Source organism: Opisthorchis viverrini (assembly GCF_000715545.1).
Source record: "Opisthorchis viverrini unplaced genomic scaffold opera_v5_235, whole genome shotgun sequence".
Lineage (NCBI taxonomy): Eukaryota > Metazoa > Platyhelminthes > Trematoda > Opisthorchiida > Opisthorchiidae > Opisthorchis > Opisthorchis viverrini.
In genome coordinates, this window is record NW_008751887.1 from 698,522 (window position 1) to 717,455 (window position 18,934).

General features: G+C 44.1%; 2 protein-coding genes across 2 annotated transcripts in view; one reads left to right on the forward strand and one right to left on the reverse strand.

The window, feature by feature from the left end:
- T265_08681 (hypothetical protein) overlaps nucleotides 1-1,906 on the reverse strand; it is a gene marked incomplete at both ends in the record, with an annotated part of 2,717 nt that extends 811 nt beyond the window's left edge. Inside the window, one exon of the mRNA XM_009174552.1 lies at nucleotides 1,706-1,906. Within this exon, the coding sequence (XP_009172816.1) occupies nucleotides 1,706-1,906 (201 nt within the window). The remainder of the gene's footprint in view (nucleotides 1-1,705) is intronic.
- The window catches only part of T265_08679 (hypothetical protein), a gene marked incomplete at both ends in the record, with an annotated part of 39,233 nt that extends 20,663 nt beyond the window's left edge, over nucleotides 1-18,570 (forward strand). The window contains 7 exons of the mRNA XM_009174550.1: nucleotides 313-577; nucleotides 4,854-4,972; nucleotides 5,660-5,757; nucleotides 9,962-10,063; nucleotides 15,318-15,536; nucleotides 16,761-17,269; nucleotides 17,873-18,570. Coding sequence (XP_009172814.1) covers nucleotides 313-577; nucleotides 4,854-4,972; nucleotides 5,660-5,757; nucleotides 9,962-10,063; nucleotides 15,318-15,536; nucleotides 16,761-17,269; nucleotides 17,873-18,073 — 1,513 coding nt within the window. The remainder of the gene's footprint in view (nucleotides 1-312; nucleotides 578-4,853; nucleotides 4,973-5,659; nucleotides 5,758-9,961; nucleotides 10,064-15,317; nucleotides 15,537-16,760; nucleotides 17,270-17,872) is intronic.
- Nucleotides 18,571-18,934: the final 364 nt, after the last annotated feature.

An 18,934-nucleotide genomic window follows, 5' to 3' on the forward strand; every position in this document is an offset into this window, starting at 1 on the left:
GCTGGTATTATATATATATATATATATATATATATATATATATATATATTCGCCCACCAGATTGCTGTTAGCTTCGAAGGAATCCCTTTTCACACTCTTTTTTGACTGAATATGCAAGTACAATCCATAGAACGGTTGAATCCAGGGACTGCTTTCACTTTATGGACAAAACCAGAAATCGACTGACGGCGAATTTCGCATAGTTCCATCGTACTACTTATGACAGTGTTCATGCTTTACATGCTTTACAATCACCGGTTTTATGATTATCAGTCTGTAGCTTCTTACCAAGAGGATATCTTCAAATTTCAGGAAATTATATTCACGGTATGCATTCTTACGTTGTGAAGAGGAGCGGGAACAATTCTTGGTACATTTACTCTCACTAAACGCTGTGGACTATTACTCGTTTACCCGAATGCTGACTCACGCTCAATTGATGTATCAAGTATTTATCTGCAGTGGACGGAAACATGGATTTTCATCTACCGCCACTGCTTGGGTGCGTCTTCATGGCCATCTCGGTTCCACTCCCGTCCTCCCTCTGAGTAGAGGAGAGAATTTGTTAGAGTTCAAGGTAAGTGTGTATTTGCCTTCTGCTCTACTAAGTTTAAAATTGTATTTTGACGGTTTTCTTCATAATATTACATGAAATTTTAGCCTATTGACCCGCCTCGCTATAAGATCTCAGTTACCCCTGACCGGTCGCTTCATGCTATGCCGTGTTTAGGTCCCGGTTTGCTTTTCCACCTACTGAAAGCTTCCTAAACCAGTTACACCGCAACACATCAAATCATTTGTATCTCAGTTATGTCTCAACTAATTAAACTTATTAGCGGTGATTATGCATCAACTTTGACTGACATTCGAGCTGGTGTACCGCTTTTGTGCTTGGTAAAGTTTCTTCCCAGTGCAACTGGAAAACTTGTTGACCTTGATTAGAACATGCGCATCACATCTGAAAGGTCTTTTGACATATTTTGGATATATTCCGCTGAGTGGGGAAGTGAAACGGTACCATGAACACTCGTTTTTTGATAGTCTTGAGTATTGCACTCTACCCCATTTGGTATCACCGCCCAATCACACTTGACATGGTATAAATGAGAGGATTGATTCAGTTCTCAATACGAGATTTTCCACTTCAAATCAAACCGATGACTCTGGGATGGCTTCGCCATTTGTGAAAGTCGCGCAAAGAGCTCTTGTTTTGTGCTGATCAGTCTGTCCTGTGGATCCGTTTGATTCGTTTATGGCGAATTCTACATTAATCGACTTGGCTGATATGATACCCCAATCAGCAGAATCTCACCTTGTCAAATGTGAGGTGATGGGACGGTGACAGGTAACGTCACGTAATTAACAGTCACTATTCGGGAAAGGAGGTTGGTAAATGATTCGTTGCGCTGATACATGATCTCGTTGTCAGAGCCGGACACTTTACATGAGGTAAATCAGCAAACGCTGTTTCCTACTCAAGAGGGCTTAATTAAAACGACGGAAGTCGAACTGTGGTCCACCATTTAATACACGGTGCTACTATATTTGTCCCGGAATACTCCATCGCGGACACTTTACTAGGGTACACTTCATCCCCAGGTAAGTCTCCTGCAAAACCAAATCGGTTTGCAAATAAGTGCAACTCGCTAGTGTCGTGCAATTTTGGGCTCAACTAAGCTGGCGGGAACTCGGGGACTGCACTTACCTCATGAACCTCGAGAAGGGCGAAGCTGGTCATGGGCTGTCGAAGAATTTTCAGCAACCTTATGAGTAGTGTATTACGTCTAGCTATTTCATTCTCGAGTGGTGGATGATAGTCATTATCCTGTGTTAAGACAAGTGACAATTTGAGCTCAGAATGGAAGGTGGTAAAACTTGACCGCGAGCCACGATAAACAATTGACATTTTCGCCTATTTCTCCGTTACTTCCTGTTTTGCGTGAGATTTCGCGAAAGTTCCCAGTGCGCTTAAAATACGAATCCCTGTTCGTCACCGATACACATGTGAATTCCGTGAACAACCGTTTGCGCCGCAAAGTTAATCGGGATTAAAAACGTCGGTAAACCGAAACAGGATCCAACTCGAGTGATTTAGAAACATCTCTAAAATTCACTTATGTGCCTCTCGTTGAGTCTACCTATTTCCGTTTTCCTGAAAACTGCGGTGCCTCGCCGGTGTCAGTGGATTCATCGAATTCCACTCCGTCGATGAAAAAGGGCTGGTTTCTGCATAATTTTTCCACCCGTATATGATTCTGAAGAACAATCAAGGTCCAGAGCTTCGGGATTATACGGCGTTGATTCATTGAGCCTGGTGATTTCCACCTACTCGGCCGTCAGACTTTATGGCTTGGATCCATTCCCCAGAAATGTTCTGTGTCCTGTGTCTAGCGCATGTACCGCCATCGCTGTCTTTGACTAGTGCTTGGTATTCGTTCACATTCTGTTTATCCTTTCCTTATGCTCGCCAATTCCGGTGTGCAGTCCCGTGGATGTTTGTCCTATATAAACGTTAGTGTAATCGTTGTGTTTAATTTTATACACACAATCCCTAGTCCTTTCATCCGGGAGGGGATCCTTCAATTTCACTAAAACTGAGCTTAACGTTTCTCCCTTCTGGAACGCCACTTGGAAGTTGGCTATGTTCAGCAGTCTTTGAATAACCTCCTATGTTCCTGCTTTATACACAGAATGACTGTTGTGCTAATCTTACTGGGCCGTGATAACTCAGCCAATATCCTTCTTAAGTGCTGCCTACTCAAATTCACCGGGCATCCTATTTCTTGAGGGTTTTTGATACTATCGATTTGAGCTGCCGTTAGGTGGACCTCTTCCGCACACAGCGCTCTGATCCGACTAAACACTGATGAGACCATACTGGTGTACACGGACTTTGAGTGTGCTGATGAGTAGTTTAAAACAGTCCCAGTGTTTCTCGTAGTTTTTCACTTTCCTCCATTCTTGCGTGTCATACCATCCAGGAACGGTAGTGTGCCCGAGGTGGTCTCTGCCTGCATGGTAAACTGTTGGGATAGTCGTGGAAGTTGGTGACCTCATCACGTTTGGTTACAACAAAATTTTCGGCGAACGGTGATATCCTACCAGTGCCATTTGTTCGAAATTTCCCATATAAATATTAGCTAGAACTGGGGATATTGGAGATCCCATTGCAAGACTGAACAGCTGCATCGGAAAAAACAAACTGGCCAAGGTTCAAGCACACTCTGTGCCCTCAACGTCGGAATTCACGAGGACTTAATCTACCTCCAAGGGAAATCCCGCGACTTTTTTTTGGCAAAATCGTACAAGTTCCTAGTGAAGGTATTTGATGTCCCCGCAAGTGGTTTTAGTATACCAGCCAAGAATCTGGTTGACGCATGTGGTGGCGAGCCTGTGCTATCCACTAGTGGTCTTATCGGGATGTCTGCCTTGTGGATATTTCGTAGTCTGTAAAGTCGTTGTTGAGTCGTACTTTTTGAGTACAACCGATACCACTTACATTATCCTGAATGGTTTATTGTAGATCTTAGGTATCTACCAGCTTCAACTTCATTCTTATTCATTACTGAAGGGACAGTGCCGGTAGGGTCCATCGGCGATTCGCTGCTTAAACCTTTGAAGAAAGTTGCCCTTGGTCATTACTACTATGACTTTAGCTTTGTCTGCCTTCGTAATGACGGTACTATCCGCCTGTCTTAGTGAGTTCAGGGATCTCCGCTCTGATGTGAATTATTTGTAAATGGGTCTTGGATGTTGTCACGTGGGTCACATGTAGGAATGTATTTGGTAGGCTCGTTGGGCGAATTTTGTGTACAGTACAATCTGCTTATTGCTACCGATGTGCCTCAGTAGGTGAAGTAAGAATTGCATATTGCAGTGTAACATTTATACAGGTCGCGGCCTGGACGGGGAAGGTTTAAGTTCTTATCAAACAATGCTGCTGAAATGCACGTAAGCAGTCATTTTTAATGCGTCGGATAGTTTTACAGGATTTATTTTACTACGGTGAAAATGCGTGCAGGTCACATAAGAGCGCTGCCGGAGAGTCAGCGCCCACAACTGGCTGGCCTGTCGTATACCCGCAGGCTATCGCTGTCTTTCGTGCCCACTTAATGCAACCTTTCACCTTTTACCAGCAATGGTGACCCCATCACTGACAACTGAGCTGAATCCGGCTACCGTATGAGGGCAAGTTATGTTGGCCAAACCAAGTTCATTATCCAACGGCTATTGTACAGATTCTACCTGACGACTGCTCGCTCATGTGCTGCGTTCAAGGTCGTGGCAAACCAAAGGAATGAAAGGCGTTCACCGTGATGTCATTGGATTGGAGAAAAATTTATTGATTCGCTTTTAACGCCGAAAGCTGCAAAATGTCAGGCTGAATACTCGGTGAAAACCCGATGAGGAGGCTGCTTGATATCTTTTGCTAATTGATGTGAACACTATGCAGATAGCACACTTGTTCGTCTGCAGCCCTCTGTGTTTGCTGAAGCCACGCGTACACTGTGACACCAGATCATTTATGCCTCCGCGAATGAATGTACCGAGTCACGCTCTCCCAGGCATGTCGGTGGAATCGTCCATCCTACGGTTCAAGTACTTTCAAAATAAAGTACGGGCACAAATACCTGACATTTATACGAGTCTGCAGTGATCGGTCAGACAACTGTTTAGTGTGCTTCATCAAACAAGGCGAAGGCTAAGTAATTTCGTTTAAATAGCAATTTGGCGTTCACACTTAGCAAACAAACCCGGATCTGAATCACACTTCTGTTTCCTCATCTGTGACTAGACTCATATTCTTTAGTTCCGTTATGTTATGCACAATACTCCTGCTTCTGCTTTCACAGCACACCAACCTCGGCTTGCTCTCCACTATCCAGCTGGGTCATGACAATGCAGGCCCCACTCCAAAGTGGTTCATCGAGTTTGTCCTCGTGTACAGTGCAATTACCAACCATTTGTACTAGTAAGTTCCAGCTGTCTATATATTTCTTGGAAAGCTTTTTTCTGACCGGCTTACACTAGTCTCTGGTTCGGTACAATATACTCCGTTATTGGTACAGAAGCCCCAACCAGGTTTACCATAGCACGAACTGTACGTACAGCTTCAGGGTTGCGTGTATAATGTAAGAACGGAAAGAATGTCCTATAACGAAGCATAATAATTGTCGTTAGACAGAGTCGATAAACAAAGCCATGCGTAAGTTGGCATATTTCGGATAAATTTTTGTAAGATGGACTTTACGTGTGAGTGCGGTGCACACCTAGGCAAAATCAGGGTTACAAAGACAACCCAGTTATAGTCGGTGACATTAGCCACACACTGATACACACTTTGACAGTTCAATATGTGTGACAAGTCGTTATTTTTGTTGCGCTGTCAATCCGTTTGTCGGATCGATTATTCTATCCGTTTTTGATCGGGCGACGTTCATTCACACGTGACACTGACTTGGTCCATATTGTCAGTGATCAATCTCAACTCACATTTGCAAGCAGAATGTCGTTTTTCTTTTATTAGGCTATCTAGCTTTTTGACCAGAGACATCGAGTTTGTATTCTATGGCGGCTTAGTGTTTTGATGATCTTTGTTTATTTCAATCACGAATTTCAAAGGCGCATTATATGGTTTGCATTTTTCTTAAAAAAATAGTTTCCCTTGTGGTCACTGGATCGGCCGCGGCGTGGAAGACGATGCTCTGATGCGTATTCTTATCGGTGAGCGAATACATCTGGCTGATCGAGACACACGTAAGTTCTCCCAGTTCTTCAAGGTTCCTAAGGAATGTACACGGTTTGTAACTTTGCCGCTTCATTTTTTAAAAATCCATTGTGAGTTCCACTTTAGACGGCCTAATCATGGAAGTGGTTCTATTATTGGTTCTAACCGCTTTAGCTGCGGTCGACGACAGCACTCGTTTGTTTGACGAATCTCTTATAATTTGGGTCGTTTACTCTACGCGGTGGTTGCTCTGAAGGATATCAGTGTGTGCCGATAAAAGAATTTAGCCAACACAGGAGTATTCTATTTGCAGCAGAACGACAATTACAGCACACTGATCTGCACACTCAGGATGTCTCCTTGAGCAATGACAGAACATTTGCTAAGCTTGGCAAACAGAACGGTGATATGATTCCTCTCGTGAATTTCTTCTGTGGAATTCTTATAAGGAACCCCTTCATGAGCTTTTTAAAGACAAATCTACATCGCTATTTATGAATTTTGGGTGGATCAACACAAGAGCGTATTTAGGTCAACAATGATGGCTCACGTGACTTCTGCGCCCCTCATCCACTCAACCTCACCGCCGATTTCATGCAGTACATTTTGACTGTCTGATTCTTCCATTGATGCAGCATTGGCGTAACTGGCGGTTTGCTGTGCATGATCGCACTGACTGCTCAAGTTTACGATTCATTTCACTAACTATCTAACGGAGAACAAGATGGAAATTTGTAGACCAGAAAGGGGTCATTTTTCACGGTATTTTCGAAGCGGGTTGTAGGGTACAGATAAAACCGGGCCTTATGTCCCCGCTCATTTTTTATTCATACACTGTAGAATTGGTTGCTTTACGTCCTTGAGAATGGGGGAATGAACTTCCTGATAAGAAAAGGCTGCTTCGGGATCGACCGAGTGGTGACCGTTCATATGGATTTTCATCGTACTGTGTTTCTATGTCGATGATCCTTTGTTGGTATCTCACATAAGAATCGATGTACCGACGATTATTCTATTGTAAATTACCTGATTCGTATGATATCGTCCAAAAACACTATTTGGTAAGCTGGACATGAACTGTGTTGCGGGACGAGGCTCATTAAGGCCTGTGAGCCTTCGTGTTTCTATGGGGTCCGTGGCATCCTTTGTCACCTTTTCTTGTCCCACTATAGAATATCATAAAGGAGAGATTCAACTGAGTCTCTCGTGAAAACCAAATTGATTTGCAAATGAGTGTATTTCTCGAGAAACCGCATAATTTATGCATGCTTTTCCTTTCTGGCGTCGCGTTTTTTTCTATCCGCGCATGCTCCATCAAACAACATTTCTCTCCTTTCTAGCATTTGATGGTATTCCTCCCATTCGCTGCGTTGCAGTAAGCCGTTGTTCTCTGCTTATCCAGATGGCTCGTATCAGAGCTTGTTGTTGGAACGTGTGTGGTGGTGCTTTGGTCCCACTTGGTTATTTTTTCCACAGTATCACTCCACTTTATAACCTCCTTCTCAAAGCACACTTCACTGTGTTTGCACCTAACCCCATAATAGAGACTTGTTGTGCCCAATTATTTTCTCACACTCTTCTGCGTTGATTTGGCACCACCTATATCCATCCCTTCATTATAGCTCGTAGCTTTTACGCGCCGCTCCTTTGGGGCCATGCCGGCAACAGAGTAATCACGGAATCGGAAAGCTATGCAAAAGTTTCATTCAGTTCCGTTGTTTTCACGCATATCGCAATTAGTTATTCTGATAAAATTTGGAGAGATGTATCGTTCAGCTGTATCACCCTTTTGGTGCCTAACTGCCTTGCCACCAGAAGGAAGTACGAGAGCCAAGATACTGCCACAGACTCACAGACTCCCAATGTTTGTCGGATTATTCGATATAGGAGTTTTACTTTTACTCAGAAGCTGTCGCGCCAGTTTGTTTTACTAAGATACAGTAGTGTCGCCAGTTACAGAATCGTTTAGCAAAAGAGGGGGAACAGAGAGATTTGTTTGTGGAACTTTTAGACCTTCAGTGAAAAACTCGACTGTATTGTGCAGCCTGGTGCCGGTATTTTTTTTGGAACCGGCACTCATTCTTCGAATTCTAATGCCGTTATGTAGAGACTAGGCATCCTCTATTCTATTCCTTGTGACTCAGTACCTGAACATCTCCATCTGGTACTGGTGTGGTAAGTACGTGCAAAGTGCGCTATCAGTGTCGATAAACTCGGCTAATCGTCAGACAGACAACTGGCGACCTAATTACTTTGCCAGGAAATCGCCATCATTACCATTTTGTGGAATGTCACCACAAAAATGTATTTCTCAACTTAAAGTACTCTCACCCGTATGTCTTCAGAATGCCTACATCTGACAATACTAATGCGTTTGGGAACCCAGTTTCAGTTATTGCGATAACGTTCATCATATGGCGTATGTTCAGTCCAGGGAGTTAGAGCGCGGATTTACCGACTGTAAGGTCCGTGGTTCGAACCCTGCATGTCGACTTCCCCTGTCTAGGCTTGGGCAACCTGGCAGTATCCCAGCCCTCTTGCTTCATTCTGGTGGCACGCCAGGTAGGTACTGAAAGGGTTTTGCAGCTGAACGATTTTATTATTTTTTATGTGCGGTCCACAAACTGGATTCCTAAGGTCACAACCGTTTGATTCCCCGGCAAAGTTCGATCTGAGTGTTCCGTACACACTATCCTCTAGCTACAGCATCAATCAAGGCAGGATGCCTGGCATTACCTTTAAGCGACGTCAATATATTCCAGGAAACCTGAATTCCTACGCAGTCATCCATGTGCTGTTCCGAGCCTGGAAAATCAATAAACATTACTATATCCCTAAAGTTGTCACTATCTAAGTAATACGGATAAACTCCATTGTGAAGCGACGTTTATTTGTTCACTTTATCTCGATGCATACGTATAACAGTCACTCACGGGGATATTTTGTTCATTCTGGTCGCACTGAAACGCGCCATACGTTACTCATTGGTCAGATGAACCGGTAGTAACTAAAAAATCTACAATGCTTGCAGTCCGATGGGACACTGTTCATCACATCATTGCGTGAGCCGTTGTGTTTTGGCATAAAATAGATACATCTGTTAGACCTGAATCTTGGCATGCATCAGAATACCACCAGGATAAACGTCCTAATGCAGTGTCGATGGTGCCCAATTCTTCAAACAGCCCGATAACATTTCCTCATCTTTCTCCTTGGAATTGGCTTTTGGTGACAGCCTCGCTACGGGTTCTTTATGTAATTTAATTTGCACAGCTTTTCCAACTAGATTAATGGTGTTCCACTGGTAAACCATTTTTTTTGTCTTCTCGTCTGATTTTTTGATTTTTCCGTTATTGAAGTTTCTACTTCTTTCGAAAGGGTTGCTTCTTTCAGGGCGTTGGTATTTCATTGTTGTCACAGAGAGCTTGTTTATGGACTGTGGTTGTTTAATCATTGATTTTTTGGGGGCAAGTTTATTCCCCGTTAAATCATGAGGCGCTTCTGTTGATGACCTTGTCAGACTTATTCATCAAACAGACTACCCTTGTTTGCATTGATGAGTCTACTGCGAAACGGCCACACTTCAGTTGTCTGGTATACATTCCGTTTTTTTCTAGCAGTTTTGGACCTCTTTTCGCTGCTCTTGTAGCGTTACGACCAAATAAAAAGATGACCAAAAAGTATTAGTTGACGTTCCTTAGATGGTAGATTTTTAAGGTAGATTTTTTATGGTAGATGTTTAAGCGACATACCTCCGGTTTACATCTAACCACGTCTATGTTGGTTTGAACGTTCGAAAACGACCAGGATACTGTCGATGAGTGCCTTGATTACACCTGTGTGGCTTGCTGTTCCAGTTAAGCGCCATACTAGGTCCGGATCGTTACCCACGCAGTCGATACACTGAGACTATGTGTTGGACGCGTAGGATCTGTTTAGAAGATCCGTAAGTTGATACAAACCTCATTGATGTAGGTGAAAACGACTTCATTTGCAGGATGGACCACCGACTGAAATTTCCAAATCTCCTCTCTACTTGCAGTCAATGTCTAATTGAAAACGTCCGCGTGCACAGAAAACTCCACTACTACCGATTGCACTTGACACAACCGTAACTTAGGCTCATCAAGTTCACCGGATTATTCTACCCGTTGCTGCTGGTTTTTCAAGAATCCAGTGTGTTGATTTCTGGTGTTCTTACGCGCCTTATTTCTCCCTTCTCCCGAACTATAGGCCTGATTTTCACCGGACCACCTCGGGATCCATCAGATCAATTACAACGACCTCCTAATCGTTGTCAGTCGCCTAGCTTGACACGGCGTGTATCGGACAATTGTGAGTACCTATTTGTGCTTTGCGCGCGGTTATCTTTTTGACTTATTAATGAATCATCTTTCAGGGTAGAACATGTTTGTTCAGATGTGCACCAACGATCATATGGGTTAAGTTTTGCCCAAAGACGGTTTACAGCCCACCATCAGCTGTTTGAAAAATGGAGATAAGTAAGGGTGGCACTGTATGACAGAGCTGCTTTTCACCTATTAGTTTTATGTAAAGGGGTCGTGTTGCATTCTCACATGACACGACTATTTTATCGATAGGTTTTTCGGGATGTTGCGTCCGAGGCATTTGTCTTCATTTAGTTTGAAAAATGGTACAAGCACTATCGAAAAGGCTCGTGGCTAGATTGATGGCCTTGATGGTTGTATCCATCAGAAATCTGCATCGTCCAGCTTTCAGCTGGCCTGATGGAACCTACAGTTGCTCATTGTTTTGTCGTGTTCCATGGAACTAACGTGATCTTTGGCTTACTTCGGCTCACTTGCTGCTATCACTCCTGTGTCAATAAATTCCTGCTGTGCCTACAGCCCAGAAGCCTTGATCTTTGACGTTATGGCAAGACAACTAACAAGGTTAATGTAATCGTTTGCTGCAACAGCGTATATTTGTACGACCCTGAGTGTACAGGTGAGATATATTCGTGACCCAAGTTGCTCGAATAGTATGTATCTTTCATAAATGAAAATACTCACAAGGTTGCTGGAAACTCTTCGACAGCCCACAAACGGTTTCGCCCTTTTTGGGGCTCATCAGGTAGGCGCAGTCCCCGAGTTTGCGTCAACCTTACGTTCTACTTGAACCCGAATTGGACTGTTTTCGAGAAACACTAATTTGCAAATCTCGTGAAAACCTGGAGTCAAGCGACCTCTGTAGTTAAACGAGTGGTGATGAATACTCATATGTTGCTAAGGTGGATAAGCTGAGACATGCCCAGCTAATCAGCGGCCAATTAATCGCTGATTAATAGAATCGTGTCGTGGCAGTTAAACTGAACGACATCTATCTACAGCTGCCATAAACACTGTCAGGATAGCACTTATTGAATCACATGATCATTTTGACGAAGTAAGCTCGATTCAGGTGACGGACGACAGATATCTAGGCTCTGACGGTGTTATGATACGGTAGAATAGAGAACTATTTGACTCAGGGTTAGTGTCATTATAACGGGGCTATACGGTACTTTCTTCCATTTGCGAGAATTCGCCTATTCAAACTTTACCGGTAAAAAAAGTTCTGAATCGGTTCACTTCCAGTCAGACTGCTGGATTCACCTGCCATGACGGACTGGAAATGGTCTGTTCCGTGAGCTGATTTGGGAGGGTTCTGGCCTCTTGAAAGTTCATCACGTTACACGCCTAAATGAGTTCTTTTGTGAGGGTCTCCTTGTAGGCCGGTATCTCCACAAATGGGCTACCATGTGCAATCATTTGTCAGACGTCAGGCTGCGTTACCTGGAAATGGCAGATACCATGTTTCTGTGGTTCAGCAGTGGTGTCGAACAGGCGAGACCTCGAATTCAGACTTGGCTTAGGGACAATTACTGTTTGCGCAAGAATAGTTAGTTCACCGGGACATAGACGAAGGGGTGTCAGTGATGTATGTTGTGTCATCTTTCGCTTTTCACCAGAAGGCTAAATCGGTCACATGATCTACCGCCGGATCAAACATAAAGAACGAATGGGATGGTAAACAATGATAGGGTCAGTTGAACAAGGTCGTGGGGAGGCTGCAACGATCGATTCCTCGTCAGTTAAAAGTACAGTGGGTCCAACTGGGATGGGGTCTATATGACAATGAGAGCATGATAATTACACACAACAACAGGAAATGGACCAGCGCATAAATTAGCGACACAGAACCGAAATGACTTAACCCGATTCTTGTGTTGCATACAAGCGCAAAAGGCGAGTAATATTGAGCACATCAATTCCAATCGCAATAAATCAAAAGCTTTTCCTAAAAAATGCAGTTTACGTATTTCTGCGCCCCCTCCCGACGTTTAATCTCATGGGTTGATATCCACACAGTTTGCTCACACATGGTCCAAATACTTGACCTAAATTCCATCGAAATTCGTCAGGGAACGAACTACTTTTGAATAACCAAATAGTTGTCTGTGATCCCAATTTAGGGTTTAATTATTGCCGAACCATTTCATGGAGTTTCCCAATTGATACTTGCGAGTAGACTTGGTCATTCCTGGAATAGCAGTCTACCGAGCGTTTCGTCCCGATTGGTTCTTCAGCAGGTTAGTGTTACAAGGTCCATTACTCATATGTTAGAGTTCCAATTTTTCGCAATCAATCTCAACGTGTGCGCACAGCGTATGTGAATCGATTGTATTTGGCTTGACTGAACCCTAGCGTCGGAAGCCGTTACGCAATAAGTCTACTTGTTGACGCCTAATTGTTCCTAGCTTTTCACGATCCTCACGAATCATCTGTCAAGTCTCATTTAAAACGAAGCGAGCAGGGCATCGCTTGTTCAAAATCGGCCATTTCTACTTTGCGCTCTGTTAGTTTTTGGTGGACTTTTCTGACATACCGGTAGAAGGATGGTAGGGACGAAACTTTAGAAACCGAAAGTAGTCACTTCAGTCTGACGTTACCAGTCTTCACTCGAAATTACGGAGTACCCGAACTGAAGAAATCTGTTTCCAGTCCCGAGAAAAACAAGATTTCTCATCTTTTCAAGCCGGAGTACGTGCTTCATGAGTTCAAAATCTAGGGATGAGCGATTGGCAGCCGAAGATACAGATGGTAGATGAAGGAAAATTCATCGGTGAAGTCTAAACAAACAATGTCGACCCTGTGGTAGCTGTGCGTTAAATCGATAGTTGGCGCTTAGCCTGACGGTATCTAGGGCGTTTATTCCGAGGTATTCCTACATCCGTTTCGGAACTATCTGACAATCCTTGTATGAACATGTTTGGAAAACGGCAATTGCGCACTGCATGGGTGCCCGAGTCTATGGTCTTCTAGGTACGTTTTGAACTACTTCACCAGTCTGTCACACATCCAGTTGAATTGGCTTCCCTGCTGCCTCTTCTCATTAGCTCATCACTTTTCGGCTCCTGGAGTACTGATGTGACCGAATGACACTGTTCGGCCGTGTCATCTGTTGACCAACGGAGGAATTTTTCGATCGGTTCATTCAAATCAACTTGGCTTTTTGTGGCTGACCCACTTGGTCAGTTTACGAAATACGTTCAAGATGTAAGCAAAACCGGCCGATCAAACCGGATCGTTGTGGAAAGTGATCCAACTGGAATCTAAATATTGTTTGGCCTCCCCTGGCTCGTTTCCACCCCGTGTTTGTGGTTCAAGATGTAAGCAAAACCGGCCGATCAAACCGGATCGTTGTGGAAAGTGATCCAACTGGAATCTAAATATTGTTTGGCCTCCCCTGGCTCGTTTCCACCCTTTGCGTGTTTGTGAGAAAAGAGCACTTCGAGAAAATCGGTCGATTGGCACGGAGCACGTGACCAAGATAGCGCAAACTATGGTGTGTGATCAGTTCATCTATCGTGGGCGAGTTCTCTTGGTAAACCGTTCGCATGATCCGACGTTGCCACTGTACTCGGGCAATGCTCCGAAAATATCGATGGTCAAACAGTAAAAGTCTTTTGACGCCCTCGGCACGCAGCGGCCAGGTTTCTGATCCGTATAACAATACGGACCCCACCGCAGCATTGTAATCTCCACCCTTGACGCCTAAGCTGATTTCCCGCCTACGCCACAGGTGGTGCAGTTCTACGAAAGCTTCTCTGGCCTTCCCAGTCTGGATGGAAATATCTTTCACGAGACCACTGGGACTTCGCACCTGTCCAGGTAAAGAAATTTGTCTACTACCTCGATCGGCCCATCCGTAAGCATGGGGCTAGGGTTCGAGCCCAACTAGTTTTGCAGTAGCACTTTACACTTCTGGAGTGAAGCGCATGCCACTGGATATATTTGAACGAATACCTCAGGAGCACTTCGACTCTACAGGTGTCTTCCATACTCGTATCAGTGATGGAATTGGAGATGAAAGGTGGAAGAGGACAACCTTGGCTGACACCGCTTGATGTAGTAAACTCAGGCGCGAGCTTCCCGTGGACCTTTACTAGTGCGCGCGAGTTGTCGTACAGGAATGTCATGAAGTTAGGAGGGGAACCTTTGCTTTACAGATACTTTCATAATTCTTAATGGTTCGCAGGGTCAACGGCAGCTTCCAACTCAAGCGACACAACAATTGTTGGGCGTTGGAAACAGCGTCGCTTTTCCAGTGTCTTTCAAAGAGTGAAAATGTGATCGAACATCCTCTTGGAGGATGGAACACAACTTGGTTTTCAAAGATATGTCTCTTCCTGTGTTCAGTCAAACTTCGAAGGATGAGACCAGAGAGCACCTTCGATGCCACAGCTATCAGGCTGATGCCACAGTGCTTTTCACACATCGTCCGCGTACCCTTTGAAGGTAGGAATAACTGTCGACATGCCCCATTCTGCAGGAACTTTCTGTTCATTCCATATCGCGCCGCTGGGCTCTCTCAAAGGGTTCACCAGTTATTCTCCGCATTCATTCAAAGGGACCCTCCGGTCCTGATACCTTCTTTTTTCGATCAACAAATCAACAGCAAAGTTTTTGTTTTTAAAACAGCAGGGCCTAACGAATTTCCTATGGCCCGTTCGCCCACTTAATGTCGCCTTCCCCACCCCTAAACGTTTGTTCACATAGGTTGTCATCCGTAGTATTCAGAAAAAATCAAGTCGATGGCTTCGCTCTGCGCCGGTGATCATCCGTACTTCTGAAAAAGGCTTTCCTTTTTTCCATACTAAACAAATGTGAGGTCAAGTTACGAACGTTGGCAGCTGACAGCATTCAGTATTTGTCACTAGATCCACTAAGATAATCTGGAAAAAAAGAGTGATTGTTTTTTTTGTGTCAGTGAATAATTGTACAGATTGCGTGTATAATTTCCCATCAGACCTCCAGAGTGTGAATCTCTTATTTCACATCCTGTGTTTCCATCCTGTACTACACGTAATGAATGGTAGTCAGAGTGGCAACCATTATAATTTTCCGAGCGTCTCACAAGTCGCTCGGCTAGAACTTTAAGTATTTACTACTAACCACTAACATATAAAATAAATTTCACATGAGGACATCCCAAGTTACAAAAACAGGTTGGGGTGCAAAGTCCCTGTTTCAGTGCTTTTCCCAGTTTGCATTTTATCATCAACTTGATTTCATTCTGTGTTTAGCAAACATGAGTGCGATGGTAATCCACGAACAAGTGGCGAATGCGGTCAATCAACTGCTCAAATACTTTTGCAAAACGGTTCCCCGTCAAAATATGACCGGCCTAACCTCTCTGTGGTGTGGAGATCGTGGCCTTGTGCCCTCCTTGCATTTGGTATTCAATTACGGTTTCCGATCTGTTCGCTTGTTCCAACGACGAGTCTACGTGTGGGACTATTTCGGTAAGTGGAGATGGCCAGCTGTAGAGTAGAGTAGGTATTCCGATTGCCGATCCCTAATTGTCATCAATCTCCACGTGGGACCTCATAGCTGGTGTTTTGGGATCCTACCACGGATACTTAGTCACCGATGTTTTCATTTTACACACGAGAGTTTCTGGTCATAATATTCGCATTCAGACATTACCAAGTCGTTTACTGAGTCGAGAAATAGTCCGACAGTTCCGTTGAGTTGATGTACGGAAGTGCAGCTATAATAAAAATGGTGATGAATCACGTTCCATCGCATCTGCTGAACAACAATCAAGCCATTGTTGCTGAGTTTACAGATAGCGATCTTTATGGCCTATCTTCACACCCCTTATTGATAATAAAAACGCGGTACAGCACATTTTGGTGACCACTGTAGCCTATGGAAATACACCACAAGTAGGCATGACAGCGTTTCAATTTTATAGATAAAGATGATGATGTCATCATATTCACTGCGTTGATGACATTCGAAATGATGAGCGCTTCTTTCAAACAGGATTATTTGCCAAAAGTGTAAAAAAGCTGTTCATCTGTAGCGCCCTTTCGGTGCCTAGCTGCCATGCCGCCCGAAAGAAGCACATGGACTGGGATACTGCAAGGTTGCCCAAACATAGACAGGAGAAGTTGAGATGCAGAGATGCAGGTTCGAACCACGGATCTTCCGGTCAGTAAATTCGCGCTCTAACCATCGAGCCATCTCGCCTCTCTCGGGTTCTTTACTAGGCGTTGCTCAAATCGTCTTAATTGTGTTGTTACGACTTAGATGTGCGGCTGCATCGTCTGTCACCGTCATACTTAGTGTTGTTTCGCTCATCTTTCTTATCTGTTTGTTTGACTAACTTCGGATGACGAATTCTTGGGCTCTATTCAGTACTGTTTTTTTCTTGGAACTACTGTTAAGGGCTATCTGGATGCTATATAACTTTTTTCCTTACCAGTTATTCGTAGAAATTGACAGCTTTCTTCTCTAAAGTCTTCAAAAAGGCATCGATTCTTATGAATCGGTTGCGTGATTATGCGGAGAGTGTAACTCAATTCAGGATCGATAATGTACAAATCAGGTCGAAATTAAGCTGAATTTTCCGAATACACATGACCGTATCCCTCCTGGATACTTCGCACATCATTCGAAGACGACCAACCGCCGTCACTGCATTGTCTCTTTTATAATTTCTCTGAATTCCGATTTACTAGAGAAAGTGGCTGCTGCCTTCGCCGTTGAGCTAGGCATGTCTGCATCGAATCATTCCACACCACCATCGCCCAACACTGTCCACACTCCACAAACGGGTTCCGGACGTTTCTCCACACACAGTCTTCCTCGACCACCGCGCAACCGATCCGTTCAGTCTGTTGGCTCTATGACTCCAAAAACGATCCATCCCTCCCCCTCATTTTCTCTGGTTCAGGATCAGCGTATTACGCAATTAGAAGGGCTACCACAGTTTTCAAAACCAATGCCTGGCACCTATGCGCTTTCTCAGCCCAACTCTCCAGCAGTGATGCGTGTTTTGACCTCCGTGATGATGCAACAACCGCAACAATTCAAACACGAACAAACTAACTATGACACAGCAGCGAACTTGACCGCTGCGAGCTGTCAGTCAATCGCGTTGCTCAAGTATCTCGCAGCCCAATTTGTCGACCACGTACAACAAGTTTCTACGAGTGCGGCGCTATTGGGCAAAGAAGGAAAGTTCCAGGTATGACTTATTCAGATCTACTTGATCGTTTATTTCGCCTTCTGTTTTTCTGTTCTGTCTCTCATTTCTGTCGGACGGTTCTGTATGCAACTAATTTGGACGTGAATTATGCCCCAATCTCCCACCTGGGGAATTCTTATCGTGTAACCCGGTAAAATCTCGTTAGCTGTGTATGTACAAACAGGTCAATTGGTGAGAAAGTATAGAGGCACTCAATGCCGGCTTCATCAAGTATGCATGGATGCACCTTGTAAACAACTGAATAGCATGAACTTGCCGCGGCAAGGTTCGATCCACAGGATACCAAGGTTTCCCAGTCTAAGTATGCATCAGAGATTACGGTTCTCTTAGTAACTCCATCATAAAACACGTAGACTTTCATCTGTACTAATGATTTTTAGACTCTTACACGAGCCGTTGTCACAAGGGTCAAGCCCACCACGTCGGTGTCATAAAGTGACAGATTATCACGGGCTATTAAGAACCTCGACAAACTTTTGCGGTTAATCTTTTTCCATGCTGTGCTCTACGATGGCTTCAATCCTGACTGCCTAGGTTTGGTGTGAATTCTCCATTCTCCTTTTACCCTGTCTACATACGCAGCGTTTCGTTTGTCGTGCGGCTCGTGAACATCTTCTGGCCGGTTGGTTCTCCGTACTCGCTCTGAGTCCGATAACAGGACAAATGTACGACGCGAAAAGCTTTCTTCTCAATCCCGAACTTCGTCTGGCTGTGCAAGGTCTTATGGCTGCTCTGGACGAATTCGATTTCACACTGGAACCCGTGCTTCTGGGTGAAGATTGATCGCGATTTGTCAATTCGCAATTCGGCTTTCACTCTATCCAGTACAATACTGTTATTATATTGTTTTTCCTCTTTACCACTGATATTGGTTTTTACCTATTGTCAACAGGTTTTAGTTTCCTGTGTTTATGTCAAGCAGTGAACAGTTCTCTTGATTTCATGATCTACTTCCAGCTGACCAATGGATAGACAGAGGAGGAGAGACACACACAATACTTCCTACTAATGCATTTCCCCTGTTTTGCATTAATTTTTCTCTTGGTTTCCTCATGATTTCCCTGATGTCATGATTTCGAATCGCGCTGTTTTTTGATACACGAAATGAATGTTTTTTCTTCTTCTGCTAGTCCGAGGCTGTCAGGTTCACACACACACACACAGGCTGCTACCGGAGTGTTGGCTTGAAAGAGTAACGTGTGCTTCGGTTCATAAAGAGAATGGAGATTGCTCTAGTCCTGCTCTGTTATCGGTTTCCTATCACCGGTATTCCATGTTCCGAACGATGTACACGGTGCGACTGAGTTATCTGGCCACATTTTCTTCCCGTGGTTTTTTATTGCAGTAAATGAATACGATTAATTGACGTCTACGGTGAACATCCAGGAAGGACAATCAAAGAAGTACCGAAAAACTGACTGATCTAATCGAATATTCACCGAGTTTTTCAATGATTTCCTACCAAATATGGCCGTTTTTTATGACGTCCGAATGTATTCAACCGAAAGTCTTCTAGGAATCTAGTAGCCGAAGTGCTATTGGAGACACCCAATTTTTCCAGCATTTACTGGACACTGTAACAATGTGAGTTTGAGTGCTGACGGCCAGCCCCTTTGCCATGTACAACACATTCGGACTTGAACT